Source organism: Rattus norvegicus, chromosome 7 (genome assembly GCF_021556685.1).
Source record: "Rattus norvegicus strain SHRSP/BbbUtx chromosome 7, alternate assembly SHRSP_T2T, whole genome shotgun sequence".
In the NCBI taxonomy this organism is placed as follows: Eukaryota; Metazoa; Chordata; class Mammalia; order Rodentia; family Muridae; genus Rattus; species Rattus norvegicus.
In genome coordinates, this window is record NC_141540.1 from 132,700,758 (window position 1) to 132,719,343 (window position 18,586).

The 18,586-nt window shown below is 46.0% G+C and overlaps 1 protein-coding gene across 1 annotated transcript in view; it reads left to right on the forward strand.

The window, feature by feature from the left end:
• Window positions 1-18,586, forward strand: part of Muc19 (mucin 19, oligomeric) — a 122,983-nt gene that overhangs the window by 83,383 nt on the left and 21,014 nt on the right. The window contains 5 exon segments of the mRNA NM_001309489.2: window positions 16-2,445; window positions 2,473-3,314; window positions 5,385-5,760; window positions 5,788-8,557; window positions 16,890-16,952. Of these exon segments, the coding sequence (NP_001296418.2) occupies window positions 16-2,445; window positions 2,473-3,314; window positions 5,385-5,760; window positions 5,788-8,557; window positions 16,890-16,952 (6,481 nt within the window).

Here is an 18,586-nt window from a genome sequence, read left to right on the forward strand (position 1 = left end):
ACCACAGCTGCTCCCACGGCAGTCTCTAATGAAAGCTCAGGTCCTGTTTCTACAGTTGAAAGTCCAGCCTCTACTCTAGGCTCTTCTACAAGCCCTCTTCCGGCAGTCTCCACAGGGGCGAGTGAAGGCACAACGGCTGTGTTTAAAGGAAATTCAGCTCCTGTCACCACATCTGAAGGTGTAGGCAGTTCAAAAGAACCTAATGGAACGGCAGGTCCTGTTGTCTCCACATCTGAGGGACAGGCCAGTACACCACCACCTACTGGAAGCTCGGCTCCTGTTTTGTCTACCTCTGGCACAAGTGGGCTGAGGGCAGCCTCTAATTCAACAGCACCTCCTGTCTCCCCATCTCAACAACCTGTGAACACAGCAGAACTTGCTCTGACCTTGCCAAATGCAGCCCCCACTTCTGAAAAAGCAGAAACCACAAGTACAACCAGCACCAGCACCAGCACCACCACCAGCACCACCACCACCAAACCGGTATCTCGTGGATCGTCAGCTGCTGTCTCCACATCTGGACAACCTGGCTCTTCTAAAGGACCAGCTGGTACCTCAGGCAGTGCAGCCTCCACTCCTGGAAATGCAGACACCACCACGACCACCACCACAACCACCAGCACAGCCAACCCCACCACCACCACAACCACCACCACGATTGTACTCTCTAATGAAACAACACCTGTAGCCTCCACATCTGTAGAAGATGGCACACCAGCAGAACCATTTGCCACCTCGCCCAATGCAGCCCCCACTTCTGTAAAAGCAGACACCACAACCACGACCAGCACCAGCACCAGCACCACAACCACCAGCATTACCACCATGGCAGTCTCTAATGGAACGTCAGCTGCTGTCTCCATATCTGGTCAACCTGGCTCTTCTAAAGGACCCGCAGGTACCTCAGGCAGTGAAGTCTCCACTTCAGGAAAAAGAGACACCACCACGACCAACACCACCACCACGATTTCAGTCTCTAATGAACCAACAACTGTTGCCTCCATATCTGGAGAAACTGGCACACCAGCAGAACCCATTGGTACCTCAGAACGTGCAGGCTCCACTGCTCTAAAGGCAGATACCACCACTAGCGACACCAGCACCACCACCATCGTCGCAGTCTCTAATGCCACCTCAGCTCCTGTCTCAACTTCTGGAAATCCTGGTAGAACGGATTCTCCTGCTGGCACCACTGCCAGTGCAGCCACTAAACCTGTAAGGGCAGATACGGCAGCCTCTAATGAAAGCTCAGGTCCTGCTTCTACAACTGAAGGTCCAGCCTCTACTCTAGGCTCTTTTACAAGCCCTGTTCCTGCTGTCTCCACAGTGTTGATGGATGTCACAACAGCTGTATCTAAAGGAAATTCAGCTCCTGTCACCACATCTGAAGGAGTAGGCAGTTCAACAGGCCCTAATGGAACCGCTGGTCCTGTTGTCTCCACATCTGAGGGACAGGCCAGTACACCAGCACCTACTGGAAGCTCAGCTCCTGCCTTGTCTACCTCTGGCACAAGTGGGCTGAGGGCAGCCTCTAATTCAACAGCACCTCCTGTCTCCCCATCTCAACAACCTGTGAACACAGCCGAACTTGCTCTCACCTCACCAAATGCAGCCCCCACTTCTGAAAAAGCAGAAACCACAAGTACGACCAGCACCAGCAACAGCACCACCACCAGCACCACCAAAACGGTCTCTAGTGGAACGTCAGATGGTGTCTCCACATCTGAACAACCTGGCTCTTCTACAGGACCAGCTGGTACCTCAGGCAGTGCAACCTCCACTTCTGGAAATGCAGACACCACCACGACCACCAACACAACCACCAGCACAGCCAACCCCACCACCACCACATCCACCACCACGATTGTACTCTCTAATAAAACAACACCTGTTGCCTCCACATCTGTAGAAGATGGCACAACAGCAGAACCACTTGCCACCTCGCCCAATGCAGCCCCCACTTCTGAAAAAGCAGACACCACAACCACGACCAGCACCAGCACCAGCACCACAACCGCCAGCATTACCACCATGGCAGTCTCTAATGGAACGTCAGCTGATGTCTCCACATCTGGTCAACCTGGCTCTTCTAAAGGACCCGCTGGTACCTCAGGGAGTGCAGCCTCCACTTTTGGAAACGCAGACACCACCACGACCACCACCACAACCACCACCACCACCACGATTTCAGTCTCTAATGAAACAACAACTGTTGCCTCCATATCTGGAGAAACTGGCTCACCAGCAGAACCCGTTGGTACCTCAGAACGTGCAGCCTCCACTGCTCTAAAGGCAGACACCACCACTAGCGCCACCACCACCACCAACACCGTCGCAGTCTCTAATGCCACCTCAGCTCCTGTCTCAACTTCTGGAAATCCTGGTAGAACAGATTCTCCTGCTGGCACCACTGCCAGTGCAGCCACTAAACCTGCAAGGGCAGATATGACCACTACCACCACAGCTGCTCCCACGACAGTCTCTAATGAAAGCTCAGGTCCTGCTTCTACAGTTGAAAGTCCAGCCTCTACTCTAGGCTCTTCTACAAGCCCTGTTCCTGCTGTCTCCACAGTGTTGATGGAAGTCACAACAGCTCTGTCTAAAGGAACTTCAGCTCCTGTCACCACATCTGAAGGAGTAGGCAGTTCAACACCCCCTAATGGAACCGCTGGTCCTGTTGTCTCCACAGCTGGGGGACAGGCCAGTACACCAGCACCTACTGGAAGCTCAGCTCCTGCCTTGTCTACCTCTGGCACAAGTGGGCTGAGGGCAGCCTCTAATTCAACAGCACCTCCTGTCTCCCCATCTCAACAACCTGTGAACACAGCCGAACTTGCTCTCACCTCACCAAATGCAGCCCCCACTTCTGAAAAAGCAGAAACCATAAGTACGACCAGCACCAGCACCAGCACCACCACCACCACCAACAAATCGGTCTCTTATGGATCGTCAGCTGCTGTCTCCACATCTGGACAACCTGGCTCTTCTACAGGACCAGCTGGTACCTCAGGCAGTGCAGCCTCCACTTCTGGAAATGCAGACACCACCACGACCACCACCACAACCACCAGCACAGCCAACCCCACCACCACCACAGCCACCACCAGGATTGTAATCTCTAATGAAACAACACCTGTTGCCTCCACATCTGTAGAAGATGGCACACCAGCAGAACCAGTTGCCACCTCCCCCAATGCAGCCCCCACTTCTGAAAAAGCAGACACCACAACCACGACCAGCACCAGCACCAGCACCACAACCACCAGCATTACCACCATGGCAGTCTCTAATGGAACGTCAACTGCTGTCTCCACATCTGGTCAACCTGGCTCTTCTAAAGGACCCGCTGGTACCTCAGGGAGTGCAGCCTCCAATTCTGGAAACGCAGACACAACCACGACCACCACCACAACAACCACCACGATTGTACTCTCTAATGAAACAACACCTGTTGCCTCCACATCTGTAGAAGATGGCACACCAGCACAACCAGTTGCCACCTCCCCCAATGCAGCCCCCACTTCTGAAAAAGCAGACACCACAACCACGACCAGCACCAGCACCAGCACCACAACCACCAGCATTACCACCATGGCAGTCTCTAATGGAACGTCAGCTGATGTCTCCACATCTGGTCAACCTGGCTCTTCTAAAGGACCCGCTGGTACCTCAGGCATTGAAGTCTCCACTTCTGGAAAAAGAGACACCACCACGACCACCACCACCACCACGATTTCAGTCTCTAATGAAACAACAACTGTTGCCTCCATATCTGGAGAAACTGGCTCACCAGCAGAACCCGTTGGTACCTCAGAACGTGCAGCCTCCACTGCTCTAAAGGCAGACACCACCACTAGCGCCACCACCACCACCACCATCGTCGCAGTCTCTAATGCCACCTCAGCTCCTGTCTCAACATCTGGAAATCCTGGTAGAACAGATTCTCCTGCTGGCACCACTGCCAGTGCAGCCACTATACCTGCAAGGGCATATATGACCACTACCACCACAGCTGCTCCCACGGCAGTCTCTAATGAAAGCTCAGGTCCTGCTTCTACAGCTGAAAGTCCAGCCTCTACTCTAGGCTCTTCTACAAGCCCTGTTCCTGCTGTATCTACAGTGTTGATGGAAGTCACAACAGCTCTGTCTAAAGGAACTTCAGCTCCTGTCACCACATCTGAAGGAGTAGGCAGTTCAACAGGCGCTAATGGAACCGCTGGTCCTGTTGTCTCCACAGCTGGGGGACAGGCCAGTACACCAGCACCTACTGGAAGCTCATCTCCTGCCTTGTCTACCTCTGGCACAAGTGGGCTGAGGGCAGCCTCTAATTCAACAGCACCTCCTGTCTCCCCATCTCAACAACCTGTGAACACAGCCGAACTTGCTCTCACCTCACCAAATGCCGCCCCCACTTCTGAAAAAGCAGACACCACAACCACGACCAGCACCAGCACCAGCACCACAACCACCAGCATTACCACCATGGCAGTCTCTAATGGAACGTCAGCTGCTGTCTCCACATCTGGTCAACCTGGCTCTTCTAAAGGACCTGCTGGTACCTCAGGCAGTGAAGTCTCCACTTCTGGAAAAAGAGACACCACCACGACCACCACCACCACCACGATTTCAGTCTCTAATGAAACAACAACTGTTGCTTCCATATCTAGAGAAACTGGCACACCAGCAGAACCCATTGGTACCTCAGAACGTGCAGCCTCCACTGCTCTAAAGGCAGATACCACCACTAGCGATACCACCACCACCACCATCGTCGCAGTCTCTACTGCCACCTCAGCTCCTGTCTCAACATCTGGAAATCCTGGTAGAACAGATTCTCCTGCTGGCACCACTGCCAGTGCAGCCACTAAACCTATAAGGGCAGATACGGCAGTCTCTAATGAAAGCTCAGGTCCTGCTTCTAAAGCTGAAAGTCCAGCCTCTACTCTAGGCTCTTCTACAAGCCCTGTTCCTGCTGTCTCCACAGTGTTGATGGATGTCACAACAGCTGTATCTAAAGGAACTTCAGCTCCTGTCACCATATCTGAAGGAGTAGGCAGTTCAACAGGCCCTAATGGAACCGCTGGTCCTGTTGTCTCCACAGCTGGGGGACAGGCCAGTACACCAGCACCTACTGGAAGCTCAGCTCCTGCCTTGTCTACCTCTGGCACAAGTGGGCTGAGGGCAGCCTCTAATTCAACAGCACCTCCTGTCTCCCAATCTCAACAACCTGTGAACACAGCCGAACTTGCTCTCACCTCACCAAATGCAGCCCCCACTTCTGAAAAAGCAGACACCACAACCACGACCAGCACCAGCACCAGCACCACAACCACCAGCATTACCACCATGGCAGTCTCTAATGGAACGTCAACTGCTGTCTCCACATCTGGTCAACCTGGCTCTTCTAAAGGACCCGCTGGTACCTCAGGGAGTGCAGCCTCCACATCTGGAAACGCAGACACAACCACGACCACCACCACAACCAACACCACCACCACGATTTCAGTCTCTAATGAAATAACAACTGTTGCCTCCATATCTGGAGAAACTGGCACACCAGCAGAATCCGTTGGTACCTCAGAACGTGCAGCCTCCACTGCTCTAAAGGCAGACACCACCACTAGCGCCACCACTACCACCACCATCGTCGCAGTCACTAATGCCACCTCAGCTCCTGTCTCAACTTCTGGAAATCCTGGTAGAACAGATTCTCCTGCTGGCACCACTGCCAGTGCAGCCACTAAACCTGCAAGGGCAGATATGACCACTACCACCACAGCTGCTCCCACGGCAGTCTCTAATGAAAGCTCAGGTCCTGCTTATACAGCTGAAAGTCCAGCCTCCACTCTAGTCTCTTCTACAAGCCCTCTTCCGGCTGTCTCCACAGGGGCGAGTGAAGGCACAACGGCTGTGTTTAAAGGAAATTCAGCTCCTGTCACCACATCTGAAGCTGTAGGCCGTTCAAAAGAACCTAATGGAACGGCAGGTCCTGTTGTCTCCACATCTGAGGGACAGGCCAGTACACTACCACCTACTGGAAGCTCGGCTCCTGCTTTGTCTACCTCTGGCACAAGTGGGCTGAGGGCAAACTCTAATTCAACAGCACCTCCTGTCTCCCCATCTCAACAACCTGTGAACACAGCAGAACTTGCTCTGACCTTGCCAAATGCAGCCCCCACTTCTGAAAAAGCAGAAACCACAAGTACTACCAGCACCAGCACCAGCACCACCACCAGCACCACCACCACCAAACCGGTATCTCGTGGATCGTCAGCTGCTGTCTCCACATCTGGACAACCTGGCTCTTCTACAGGACCAGCTGGTACCTCAGGCACTGCAGCCTCCACTACTGGAAATGCAGACACCACCACGACCACAACCACAACAACCAGCCCACCCAACCCCACCACCACCACAACCACCACCATGATTGTACTCTCTAATGAAACAACACCTGTTGCCTCCACATCTGTAGAAGATGGCACACCAGCAGAAACAGTTGCCACCTCCCCCAATGCAGCCCCCACTTCTGAAAAAGCAGACACCACAACCACGACCAGCACCAGCACCAGCACCACAACCACCAGCATTACCACCATGGCAGTCTCTAATGGAATGTCAGCTGATGTCTCCACATCTGGTCAACCTGGCTCTTCTAAAGGACCCGTTGGTACCTCAGGCATTGAAGTCTCCACTTCTGGAAAAAGAGACACTACCACGACCACCACCACCACCACGATTTCAGTCTCTAATGAAACAACAACTGTTGCCTCCATATCTGGAGAAACTGGCACACCAGCCGAACCCGTTGGTACCTCAGAACGTGCAGCCTCCACTGCTCTAAAGGCAGATACCACCACTAGCGACACCACCACCACCACCATCGTCGCAGTCTCTAATGCCACCTCAGCTCCTGTCTCAACATCTGGAAATCCTGGTAGAACAGATTCTCCTGCTGGCACCACTGCCAGTGCAGCCACTAAACCTGTAAGGTCAGATACGTCAGCCTCTAATGAAAGCTCAGGTCCTGCTTCTACAACTGAAAGTCCAGCTTCTACTCTAGGCTCTTCTACAAGCCCTGTTCCTGCTGTCTCCACAGTGTTGATGGATGTCACAACAGCTGTATCTAAAGGAAATTCAGCTCCTGTCACCACATCTGAAGGAGTAGGCAGTTCAACACCCCCTAATGGAACCGCTGGTCCTGTTGTCTCCACAGCTGGGGGACAGGCCAGTACACCAGCACCTACTGGAAGCTCAGCTCCTGCCTTGTCTACCTCTGGCACAAGTGGGCTGAGGGCAGCCTCTAATTCAACAGCACCTCCTGTCTCCCCATCTCAACAACCTGTGAACACAGCAGAACTTGCTCTCACCTCACCAAATGCAGCCCCCACTTCTGAAAAAGCAGAAACCACAAGTACGACCAGCACCACCACCACCACCACCAAAACAGTCTCTAGTGGAACATCAGCTGCTGTCTTCACATCTGGACAACTTGGCTCTTCTACAGGACCAGCTGGTACCTCAGGCAGTGCAGCCTCCACTTCTGGAAAAGGAGACACCACCACGACCACCACCTCAACAACCAGCACAGCCAACCCCACCACCACCACAACCACCACCACGATTGTACTCTCTAATGAAACAACACCTGTTGCCTCCACATCTGCAGAAGATGGCACACCTGTAGAACCAGTTGCCACCTCTCCCAATTCAGCCCCCACTTCTGAACAAGCAGACACCACAACCCCGCCTAGCACCAGCTCCAGCACCAGCACCACATCCAACACCATTGCAGTCTCTAATGGAATGTCTGCTGCTGTCTCCACATCTGGACAACCTGGCTCTTCTACAGGACCAGCTGGTACCTCAGGCAGTGTAGCCTTCACTTCTGGAAAAGCAGATTCCACTACTACCACCAGCATCACCACTACCACAGCCATCTCCTATGCAGTTTCTAATGTAACCTCACCTTTTGTCTCTACCCTCGGAGAAAATGGTGAAGTACCAGAACCTGCTTTTACCTCAGCTAATGAACTTTCCACTACTGTCGAAGCAGACAACAGTCCTTCCTTCACAACCTCCACTTCTCTTGCAGTTTCTAATTTAACATCAGCTGGTTTCTCCTCATCTGAAGAACCTGGTACATCAGTAGGCCCTGCAGATACCTCAGCTGGTTCAACGATCACTTCTGTAAAAGCAGACAATACCACTAGCACCACAATGACCACCTCCCTTGCAGTCCCTATTCCCAAATCACATGTTGCCTCCACATCTGGAGTACCTTTTTCACCATCAGGATCTTCTGCTACCTCAACCACTGCAGTTTCTATTTCTAGAATAGTTTACACTACCACCACTGCCACCACTCTGGCCGCGCTTAATGAAACCTCAGCTCCTGCCTCTACACCTGCAAGCCTTTCCCCCTCCACAGTCTCTGCTGAAAGCTCAACTCCTGCTCTTTCCACAGCTGACGCTAATGGCCTGAGCGCAGGCTCAAATATAATCTCAGCCTCTGTCTCTACCTCTGGATATCCTGGTACCACAGTCACAATATCAGGTAATTCCAAACATTCGCTCTCTGTGTTAAATGTGGTCAATCAGGAAAATATTGATGTTCTTGTCAATATGGAAAGGTTGGTCATTCTTTTTGTTTAAATGCGTTTCCCAGAATCCCGTTCACATTCGAAGCTTGTCACAAGCCAGTGCTCCTGTTTGCTAAGTTCAACAGCACAGCCCAGTTCAACACGGGGATCTGATGGAAGCAGTTCAGGAGTCAGCAGGGGTAGTTCCACCTGAAGATCAGCTTCTGGGGTCTCTAGCATCGGTACAACATTAGGTAGTGCAGAGCCTCTTCAGTTCCACCTGAAGATCAGCTTCTGGGGTCTCTAGCATCGGTACAACATTAGGTAGTGCAGAGCCTCTTCAGTTCCACCTGAAGATCAGCTTCTGGGGCCTCTAGCATCGGTACAACATTAGGTAGTGCAGAGCCTCTTCAGTTCCACCTGAAGATCAGCTTCTGGGGTCTCTAGCATCGGTACAACATTAGGTAGTGCAGAGCCTCTTCAGTTCCACCTGAAGATCAGCTTCTGGGGCCTCTAGCATCGGTACAACATTAGGTAGTGCAGAGCCTCTTCAGTTCCACCTGAAGATCAGCTTCTGGGGCCTCTAGCATCGGTACAACATTAGGTAGTGCAGAGCCTCTTCAGGAGTTTAGGATTAAGGCAGCACATGAATTTTTCCACAGGTTTGAGAGAACTGTGCCTAGAGCATCAATGTTTCATGGGATCTTCTTAGGATAACATGTCTGCAGCTGAGTAGATGTGTTAGTGGGACAGTTTGATAATTACCTTATCGGTTTGGGATTTACTTCTTGTAGCCTTCCAACTTGACTACACTTCTCTTCACATCACACTGGACAGGAAGCTCCAGATTCAGCACATGTCTGGACTTCTTCAAAATCTTCAGAGTTTGTCTAATTTGAGCAGAAATTCCAGTGTTAGCATGAGGCCATTTCTTCGGTGTAACCCATAGACTGTTCTTTGTGGTTGTATCAAGTAGTCCATGACCTGATTTTATTCTTCTTTACTTACTTTATTTTGCTTAGAAATGTTTCTACCCCCTCTCTTCTTTCTTTGATCTTTCCTTCCATTTCTCCTCTGATTCCTCTCTTTGCCTCTCCCCACCCCTCGTTTTTTTAATCATTGAGTATTGGCCTTGAGAATTTTCTCAAGAAATCTGCCAGCTCTTTCTCAGGTCTTAGCAAATTTCTTGAGTTAGCCTTCACAGCTTTCTTTTTCGGATTTTTAATTTTTTATTATTTTATTTATTTTTGGAATAAATTATGTCTACATCAAAATCACTGGGTAGAAACAAATAACATTTATAGTGCAACAAAATTAAGAAGCTGAGTCACTTCAGTTGGATAATTAAACTGACTGAATTATAGAGGGACAAAGTTACTTTAGTTGGATAATTAAACTGACTGAATTGTAGGGTGACCATTGTTAAGGTCCTGTTGGCGAACTGTAGAACAGAAATACCAGGATGACCCAGACAAGTCAGCCAGCTATGCCTTCTGATTGCAGGCATACAGAGCACATCTTAACAACGCTGTGGGAAGCCCGGCTCCCAGAACTTTTTGATTGTCTGCGATGTCATAAGAAGCATTTGGCTTCTGTTTAAGAACAGCCATTTGCACACATAACAATCTTAAGCAATGTTTGGATGTCTTATTCAGTGACAATGTCTTGACATTTCACTAGGATCATAGTTTTATCACGTGTATGTCTGAATTCACTTTGTGAAATTTTATTCAAAGTCTGTACAGAAAGGGACCTTTTTAAATTGGTGCCTTTCCACAGCTCATTTGAGAAGCACAAAATACAATGTAGAATTTGGGGTGAGATGACTTACGTCCAGTCCCGGGGTGCATCTGTTACCTCCCACTCTAGGAGCAAGCCACTATGCCTGATAAATAAGAGAACATCACATTATCTGCCTTAGAAGAAATTTTTTTAAATGGAATCAATTGACTTGTGACTAGACATTTAAAAAATATTACATTTTTTATCAGATGCAACAGGATATGCCTCATGATGAAGGAGGCACCACATCCAGAGTATGCTGGTGGCTCATGGTTTGTAGAAGTTAGAAATGGCTGCAGTGGATCTAATGTGGGTTTTATCAGACACATAAAATCTGAACTCTTAGAAAATAAAGTGCCCCGAAATAAAGACATTTTAAAACTTCACAATTGGTTTCTATTAGAACCACAGGTTATAAACTAGTAACTTCAGATATATTAATATTAGCAAGTTGATAGTGAGTGGTTGAGCATAAAAAGAAACAAGGCGTTGGGGATTCTAAGGATCTGGAAAGATAGAACATCAAAGAAAAAAGTACAAGTAAACTTATGTAAGATATTTTGTAGGCAAAGGACAGTCTGATGTCTTATCCTTTAATAAAAGAACAAGGAACACATGTATTTTTCAGTTTGAAAAGAACCAGGATCCCAACTGATGAGATGATCCCATCTGCAGTCAACTCTAGTGAGTAGACAATGTTTTCAGAGCCCGTGGCTATGCAGGAAAGAAATCTTTCACCAGAAGCCCACTGGTTCCTCTGATACTTACCCATCCGCTGAAACTCAGAGACATACAGTGACATAGAGATGTCTAGCAATGTCAAGATTTTTGGTTTTCTATTTTCTTAAAATGTCTCCTCCAAGGGCACCACAGCGCTATGCTGTCCTGACTGTGCACATGTTCTCCCTACCCCATACTGGTCAGCTCTAGCAGTAAAGTCTAGGGAAGGGCCACTGAATCCATCATCATGGCCATCACAATTCCCAATTTTCCCTGACTTAGCTCTCAGACAAGGCACAAGCTAACACACTCCCCTCTTTGAATTTTGGTTCATTATGAGCTCACTTCAGACTCAAAAGTTCATGTTTAAGTAAAATTAACCATACCAATTTCTCTCTCTCTTTTCCTCTCTCTCTCCCTCCCTCACTTCCCCCCCCCCTCTCTCTCTCTCACACACACACACACACACACACACAGAGTCACCAGGATACTAGTTAAGCATAAATTTTACCTAAATAAGGAACTTTTAAAAATGATATGTTCCAGTCAACAACTGGATTGTTGGCTTGTTCATATTTGTACAGGATTCATTTTTCCTTGGTGGCTTGTAATTTTCTCTGCTAGTTCTGGAACTGCATGCAGGCTGAGCGCCATTCTTTCCATCCATGTTCTGGCGTATTTCATAACCTCATTTATCTTTATAGCTGAAGGAAATTCTGTTTTACAATTTACCATAGATTTTTTTTATCAACTCTTCTGTTGACAGACACATAGGTTAACTCCATCCCCTCACTATTGTAAATAAGCAATGTTACATGGACATACGGATGTCTCTTTAGTAGGATACATAGTCTTTTGGGTGTGTGCCAAGGAGAACTCACTTTACATAAGAGCTACAGTTAGTTGGATTTAAAAAAGAATATACTTATTCTATTTTGAGGAGACTGTATTGTCGCACGGTGTAGCTTTTGCTACCCTGCCTTAATGCTCTGGAAATGGGCTGCACTACCAGCTGCCACCCAGAGAGTATTGGATCCATCCAAGGATGAAAAACACAGACACACACCTTTGCTCAATTTCAGCCTACCTTAAGGCTCAGGAGCTGAGCACTAGTAATCTATGGTGGCTAGCATGCCATTCCCAATACTGTTAGCTCAGCACTCGAAGTCTGCTCTCAACTTCAATTGACCAACCACCTTCAGTCCCAGCTCAACACCCCATCTTCCCACCTGAAGAAGGAGAATGTGGTTACCCTGCCCAGGATCTCACATGGCTGATTGGCTTCTCTCCCTTTGAAGCTTGTCAAACACTCCTATCCTCTCCTGCATCTGTTAGCTCCTGCTGGGACCCAGAAGTCCCACCTATCCTTCTGCCCAGCAATTGGCCCATAGCATCATTACTGATAAATCAAGAACCAATTGGGAATAGGACCTTAACATTAGAATCACCAGTGTATGGCAAGGCCAAACTGTATACTTTAATTAATGACTCAGGCCATAAGAAAAAGCCAATGTAATTCTAGGGCTATGTTCAATTTCAGAGAACTCAAAGACATGTATATTTTAGCTATTGGGAAAGCATAATTGAAAGCATCCTCTAAACATAGAATCTATTTTAGTAAAGGTCAAAAAAGAGTAAAAATGAGCCTGGTGGATAAATACTCAGACAGGGTGAGATGCATACTACTCTACTGGAGGACTGCCCAGCCAAGTAGCTACGATTCTTTAGATTTCTGATTCCAGTATAACAGAAGCTGTCAAGTGAGAGGCCCCAGCAGAATCATTTGTTAAAAACAAGTCTCACCAAATTCACCTTTGGAAAACAATACATGTAGATGTAGTGTTTGTTAATGAATCTATGGAGAAATTTCCTTATCTTGTATCTTGGATATTGTGTCTCCGTTTCAGTATTTGATTTTCATTGACTTATACCAGAAACACTTTTATCAAAAGCACAGAGTGGCAAGACCAGCTTGATCATGAATGCGTACCTGTGCTCAAAGAACTGCAGCACAAATGACCAAAGGCACTAAGGGGTTTTTGTTTTAACAAAGATGAGACATTGGTAGATACTTAAGCTAGAATATACAGGTATATCTTTCAGCCGCAAAGAGGGACAAATAGTCTAAAGATCAGGTGTAGTGTAGTGAAGATTCCATAGAATGGGAAGGAACCTTCCAGGAAACAGGATGGAGAGTTCTCACAGCAGAGGTGAGATGCCAGGAAGGACATCAAAAGAGGGACATATGGGAAGGTCCCATCGATGGCAGAGCACATATCTCTATCAGGTAGAACTCAGGACCAGAAGGAAACAGTTCCCTCTTGGAAGAACAATACTGGAGAATATCAGAGACCAGCAGGTGGAAACATCCGTGAAGTCGAACAAATGAGGGTTAGAGCATGCATAGACAGATAACTGAGCAGCTGGGGAAAACACCGAACTTCTCTAGAACAGAGGGAGCCATTTTAATATGTGGAGGAACACCTGTGCAGGCTGGGTATCAGAGGAAATACTGAAGCATATGAAGACAAGGTTGTATTAATGCAACATAGCAGTCAGTAATCAGAAGTCACACAAAGGAAAGAGCCCACTTGTAAAAGATCCCTTCTCTATAAAAACGTAAGAGGGAGCTCTTGGTCTAAGAAACAAGGGGCATAGCCGGAAGCTCATCTACCACTGCATAGATCTCCCGCTGCTACACCACCACAGAAACCCAATCCAGAATAAGCGTAAAACAAAACCAAAAACAGACCCAATGTCTGTGCATAATTTTATACAGTGATTCCTGTGCATGAATTAAAATTTTAGCGATAGCAAGCAAGTTCTGAAACATTACTGTCATGAAACGAGACAAAAATGAAATATTAGGAGGTATTTTAAGTGAAAAATAAGAATACAAAGAGATGTAACATATGAGCTCAGAAACTCACAGAAAAATACATGGACAGCACAGATAGAAATAGCACTTTGTAAGAAGCAAGGGAGAAAATCAGAGAGAAGGAAAATGTATCTGAGACATGAGGACCAAATGGCAAGTTGCCTAATGAGGAATAAAAACAGGCTAAAAATACAGATTTTGGGGGAGTGGTGGGACTGAGTGAGAAGATTTCTTCCATCCAAACATTACAGATAACTTTTAATTTAATTTTGTCTCACACTCACATAGGTGAGACAGCCCAGCACTGGCTGAGTACCCCAGGCTGCCTTCAAACTCAATATAGTTCTCTTCTCTGAGACTTCTGGTTACAAGTCTAAGCCGATAGGCCCGTCTTCTTAGACACTGCAAACAAAGAACACAATGAGCTGTGGAAGGGTGCAGGTATCACGGAAACAGACAAACATGGTCAACACATACAATATGCAAATATGTATAAGAAAAAATGTCAGTGGACAAGACCTACTGTTTTTTTTTTTTTTTGTGTAAGTCAGAAGAAAACATTCTTCAAAAACAAAACTCTTAAATGTACACACAGAAAGAACTCACCTCGTAGCTGGGAAAAGTCTTGGTGACAGTCATTTATTTCTGTGGGTTAGAAAATGTTTCATTTGAAACATGAAAAAAAAATAAATTGTCCGGGGCCCAAGGAAGGGAGGGGGAGGGGAGGAGGGGAATAAGAGATGGAGGGAGAGATGGATGGAGAAAAAGCAGAGGGAGGGGAAAGGACTGGAATGGGCTTAGGGGAAGGAAGAAGGTTCACATTAGATCTGCCAACCCCAAAGCAGTATATACTATATACCAAATGGGTGGAAATGCAAGCCAAGGGCTTATCCCTGCTTAAATATAGCTTGAACATCTGTTCTGTAGGAAGCAGCTAAAACCACAGAGTAACTTGAGGCAGCAGGTGTACTTTTAATTTCACTAGAAGATGCATTTAAGCACTGAAGAGGCACAGACACTTTGAACCAAGGCTCTGAAACCAGAAGGGACTGGAGTAGAGGGGATAGGGAGAGAAGTGTAAGTGCTGAGTATTTGGGCCAATATTTAGAGATCCCTGTGACAACAATTAATAAAAAAGAGATTGATTGATTGATTGATTGACTGACTTGAAAGAGAACAAGGAGGGCGACACGGGAATGTTTGAAGGGATGGAGAAATAATATAATTAATGTCAAAAGTAAAAGAAAAGTATGTTGATATATAACAGAAATAAATGAGATGAAAGTTAGATAAACGTTGCTAGGCAACAGGAAGTAAGTGGCCAAATGAATTATTAAGAGTTCGTGAACAAAATAAAAGAAAGGTAAGTTTGATAAAGATGAAGAAAGAGCCTTCAGTTCCAAAAAAAAAAAAGGTGCTTGGTAATTTCTATTAAGTAAAGGCATTCTGAAGATTAGGAATCTCAGTAATAAAGTTCATGCTAGTAATTTATCTATGAGAAATAGAAACAGCTGTTATCCTCAGAGAGGTCAAAGAGGTGTTTAATTAACATTGTCTCACAGACAAAGAGCACCTACCATAAGAGGTATGAGTGCATTTCTCCTTAAAATCATGCAGACTCCTCAGTCATGATAAACCCAGCATCTCAGTGCAGAATCATGGGACATGCTCCCAGGCTACAAGCAAGAAGACAAAGGACAGGCAACATCAGCCTTCCATTCTACAGGTTTAGAGTTAATAATAAGCCGGGATAGGTAGGAATTCCAAGTGCGGAAATCCACATACCTCCAACGTGCAAATTCAAACTGGACTGCAGTGTCATCCCTCACTTCTTGGACTGGCAGAAATCCAGAAGTTTGACGACAGCATTGTTGACAGGTTAGGAAAGGAACAGGTGGTGTTTTGTGCCTGGCAGGTGGGTGCTCACCATGAGACACCCCACGGAGGCCTGCCAGACACACGGAACAGACCTGCAGCCGTTTACCCTTTGGCCCAGAAGCCACGCATTACTGCTCCATGATGCAGCATGAGGTGACCTGTACAGAGGCTGTTCATCCTCCTCCACTCGTCCCTCTTCCTCCTCTTTCCTCCGTCTCACACCCTTCCTCCCCTACCCCTCCCTTCCTTGGGCCACAGACAATTTATTTTTTTCATATTTCTTTAACAGAAGCATATCAACAAAGCTTGTCTTCAGCCAAAGAAGACAGGAAGGTGAAATCTGTTGCAAAGGAGGGAGGGAAAATTAATGTAAAGATTTGTTTCCAGATCTGATCATTGATTAGGCAGAAGTAAAGCCTGAACATAATCTATAGTCTATAGGGTGTGTGTATGTGTGGATGTTGTTCAAGGTTTGGCATTATATATAAGATATATGATATATAATGTACAATATTTAACTTGTAATATACAATATATTTATTATATACTATCCTCATGTGTGCAAATGTGCTTATAGAAGCTGTGAGAGGGGAAGGAGAACAGGAGCTCTTTGAATTCTCTTACTGTTCCATTAAGATGATGTAATGACAGCATACTCTTTTATCCTTGCCACCATTGTCCCACAAGCTGAAAAGGGACCCGAGTCCATTTGCATACAGCATAAACCCCAGGTTTTTCCTGTTTCAAACAGCCTTGGAGTTTCTACTAGGAGATGGGAAATTTGCATTTAAATAGTCTAAGCTAGTGACTCTTAGATATATGTAGGATTAAGGCTAATTGTTGACGATTACAAATTATGATCACACACCGCTCTGAAGCAGAAAATACAGTCCAAAATTGGATGAGGACCTGGCGGTTGGGTGAAGTTAGGAAGAGCTGTTGTACTTCACTTTAAACAAAAGGAACTGTGCTGTGTGTGGCAGAAGTGGCTGTGGAGACATCATGAGTATACCAGTCATCTTACCTCTGTCTTCTCTCTCTCCTCTTAGCAGGGACAACTGGAATCTCAGCCAAATCAAATGTAGCAAGAGGAAGAACCTCCAGTATGCCAGGTAATGAGTTTGCATTGAGATTCAGTACAGGGTCAGATAATCGCAAGCAAAGGCATTGGGGTACTTGGAAAGGGGGTGGGACACAGAAGGGAACACAAAAGAATATTTGATATCTGCCTTCACTTCTCAGAAATCTTAGAAGTCGATGTAATCCCAGCTTTGTCGAGTGTTGTTCAGGTAGGACAGACAATTCTGTGGGTGTCTACTTAGAGACAAAACAACATAGGTGGACCTTCTGGCATTGAGGCCACCAGCATATCAAGGTATCCCAACAATGGCCAACACAAAGAAAGACCTCAGCTATTTATAACAAATCTGAGAGTATTTTTAAAAGGACCCACTAAAGAGAATGATTGAGGTAAACTCAAAACTTAGAAAGTGAGTATTTTAGTTTCACTGTGGGTTTTCCTTGTATAGCATTTCCTTGTATAGCATTGTTATACTGTACTGGTAGTATAACAGCAGTTTCTAGGCAGAACCTTTTTGTTTTCCAACTGGATTGAACAGGTTCAGCAGAGCAGACAACTGCTTCAGCTTTGGGCGAAGCATTATGTTTAAAATCTATTAATATTTAAAAGACTAACCGGTGGAAATTGGAGATCCTAGATCAAAATTTGATACAGCAAGAATTTTGAAAATAATGAAATTAGAAATTAAGCAAACAACCAACCTAATTTTTAAAATATTATGTTTATTGAGAACTTTTTATTCTGATTTTTATTGGAGAAATAAAAGCCCTTTCAATGACAAATATATAAACCATGCAGGAGGAATTATTATCTCTTACTAAGCAGTTCTTGCATGGTATAATGCTCTTGTTTTTTGCATTGAAGAAATAGATTAAAATATAAATGAATTGATTGGTCAATGGTGTTTAGGAGACAGAACCTTTTCTTTTAAAAACGTGACTTGTAGATCAGTGTTCACTTATCTTGATTTTTAATGGATATATTAAATAGAACTTAATTGACAAAATAAAAACACAGAACAGTTAGCACTCAAAGAAAGCATTTGTGAGTCATCTAAACCCACACACAAAAGATAAAAAAAGGGTTGGGGATCTGGCTCAGTGGAAGAGCGCTTGCCTAGTAAGCACAAGGCCCTGGGTTCGGTCCCCAGCTCCGGAAAAAAAGAAAAGAAAAAAAAAAGATAAAAAAAATTACTGTGAAAAGCACATGAACTGTCTAAAATGCACAAATACCTTGTACATATTAACTTGCCTGAATCCTGCTTCTATCCTAGGGGATTTTAACTGTACTGAGAACTATTCATAATCTATGTGTCAAATGAGAGTGCTTGCACCAAAACTGAAGAATCGTGGAAGGGTGTCTGCAGGGCTGGATTTGTAGATAGATATTGTGTAATTTGACTTTATCATGGAATGTCTTGTTTTCTTGCTCTATGGTGATTGAAGTTTTGTTTAGTATAGTAGTCTGGGCTGGCATCTGTGGCTTCTACAAGTCTGCAGGACATCTATCTAGGCCCTTCTGGCTTTTAAAGTATACATTGAGAATTCAGGTATAATTCTAATAGTTCTACCTTTTTTTGTGTTGCTTGGTGTTTTGCCCTTGCAATTTTTAATATTCTTTCTTTGTTCTATATATTTAGTGTTTTATTATGTAGCAAGAGAGCTC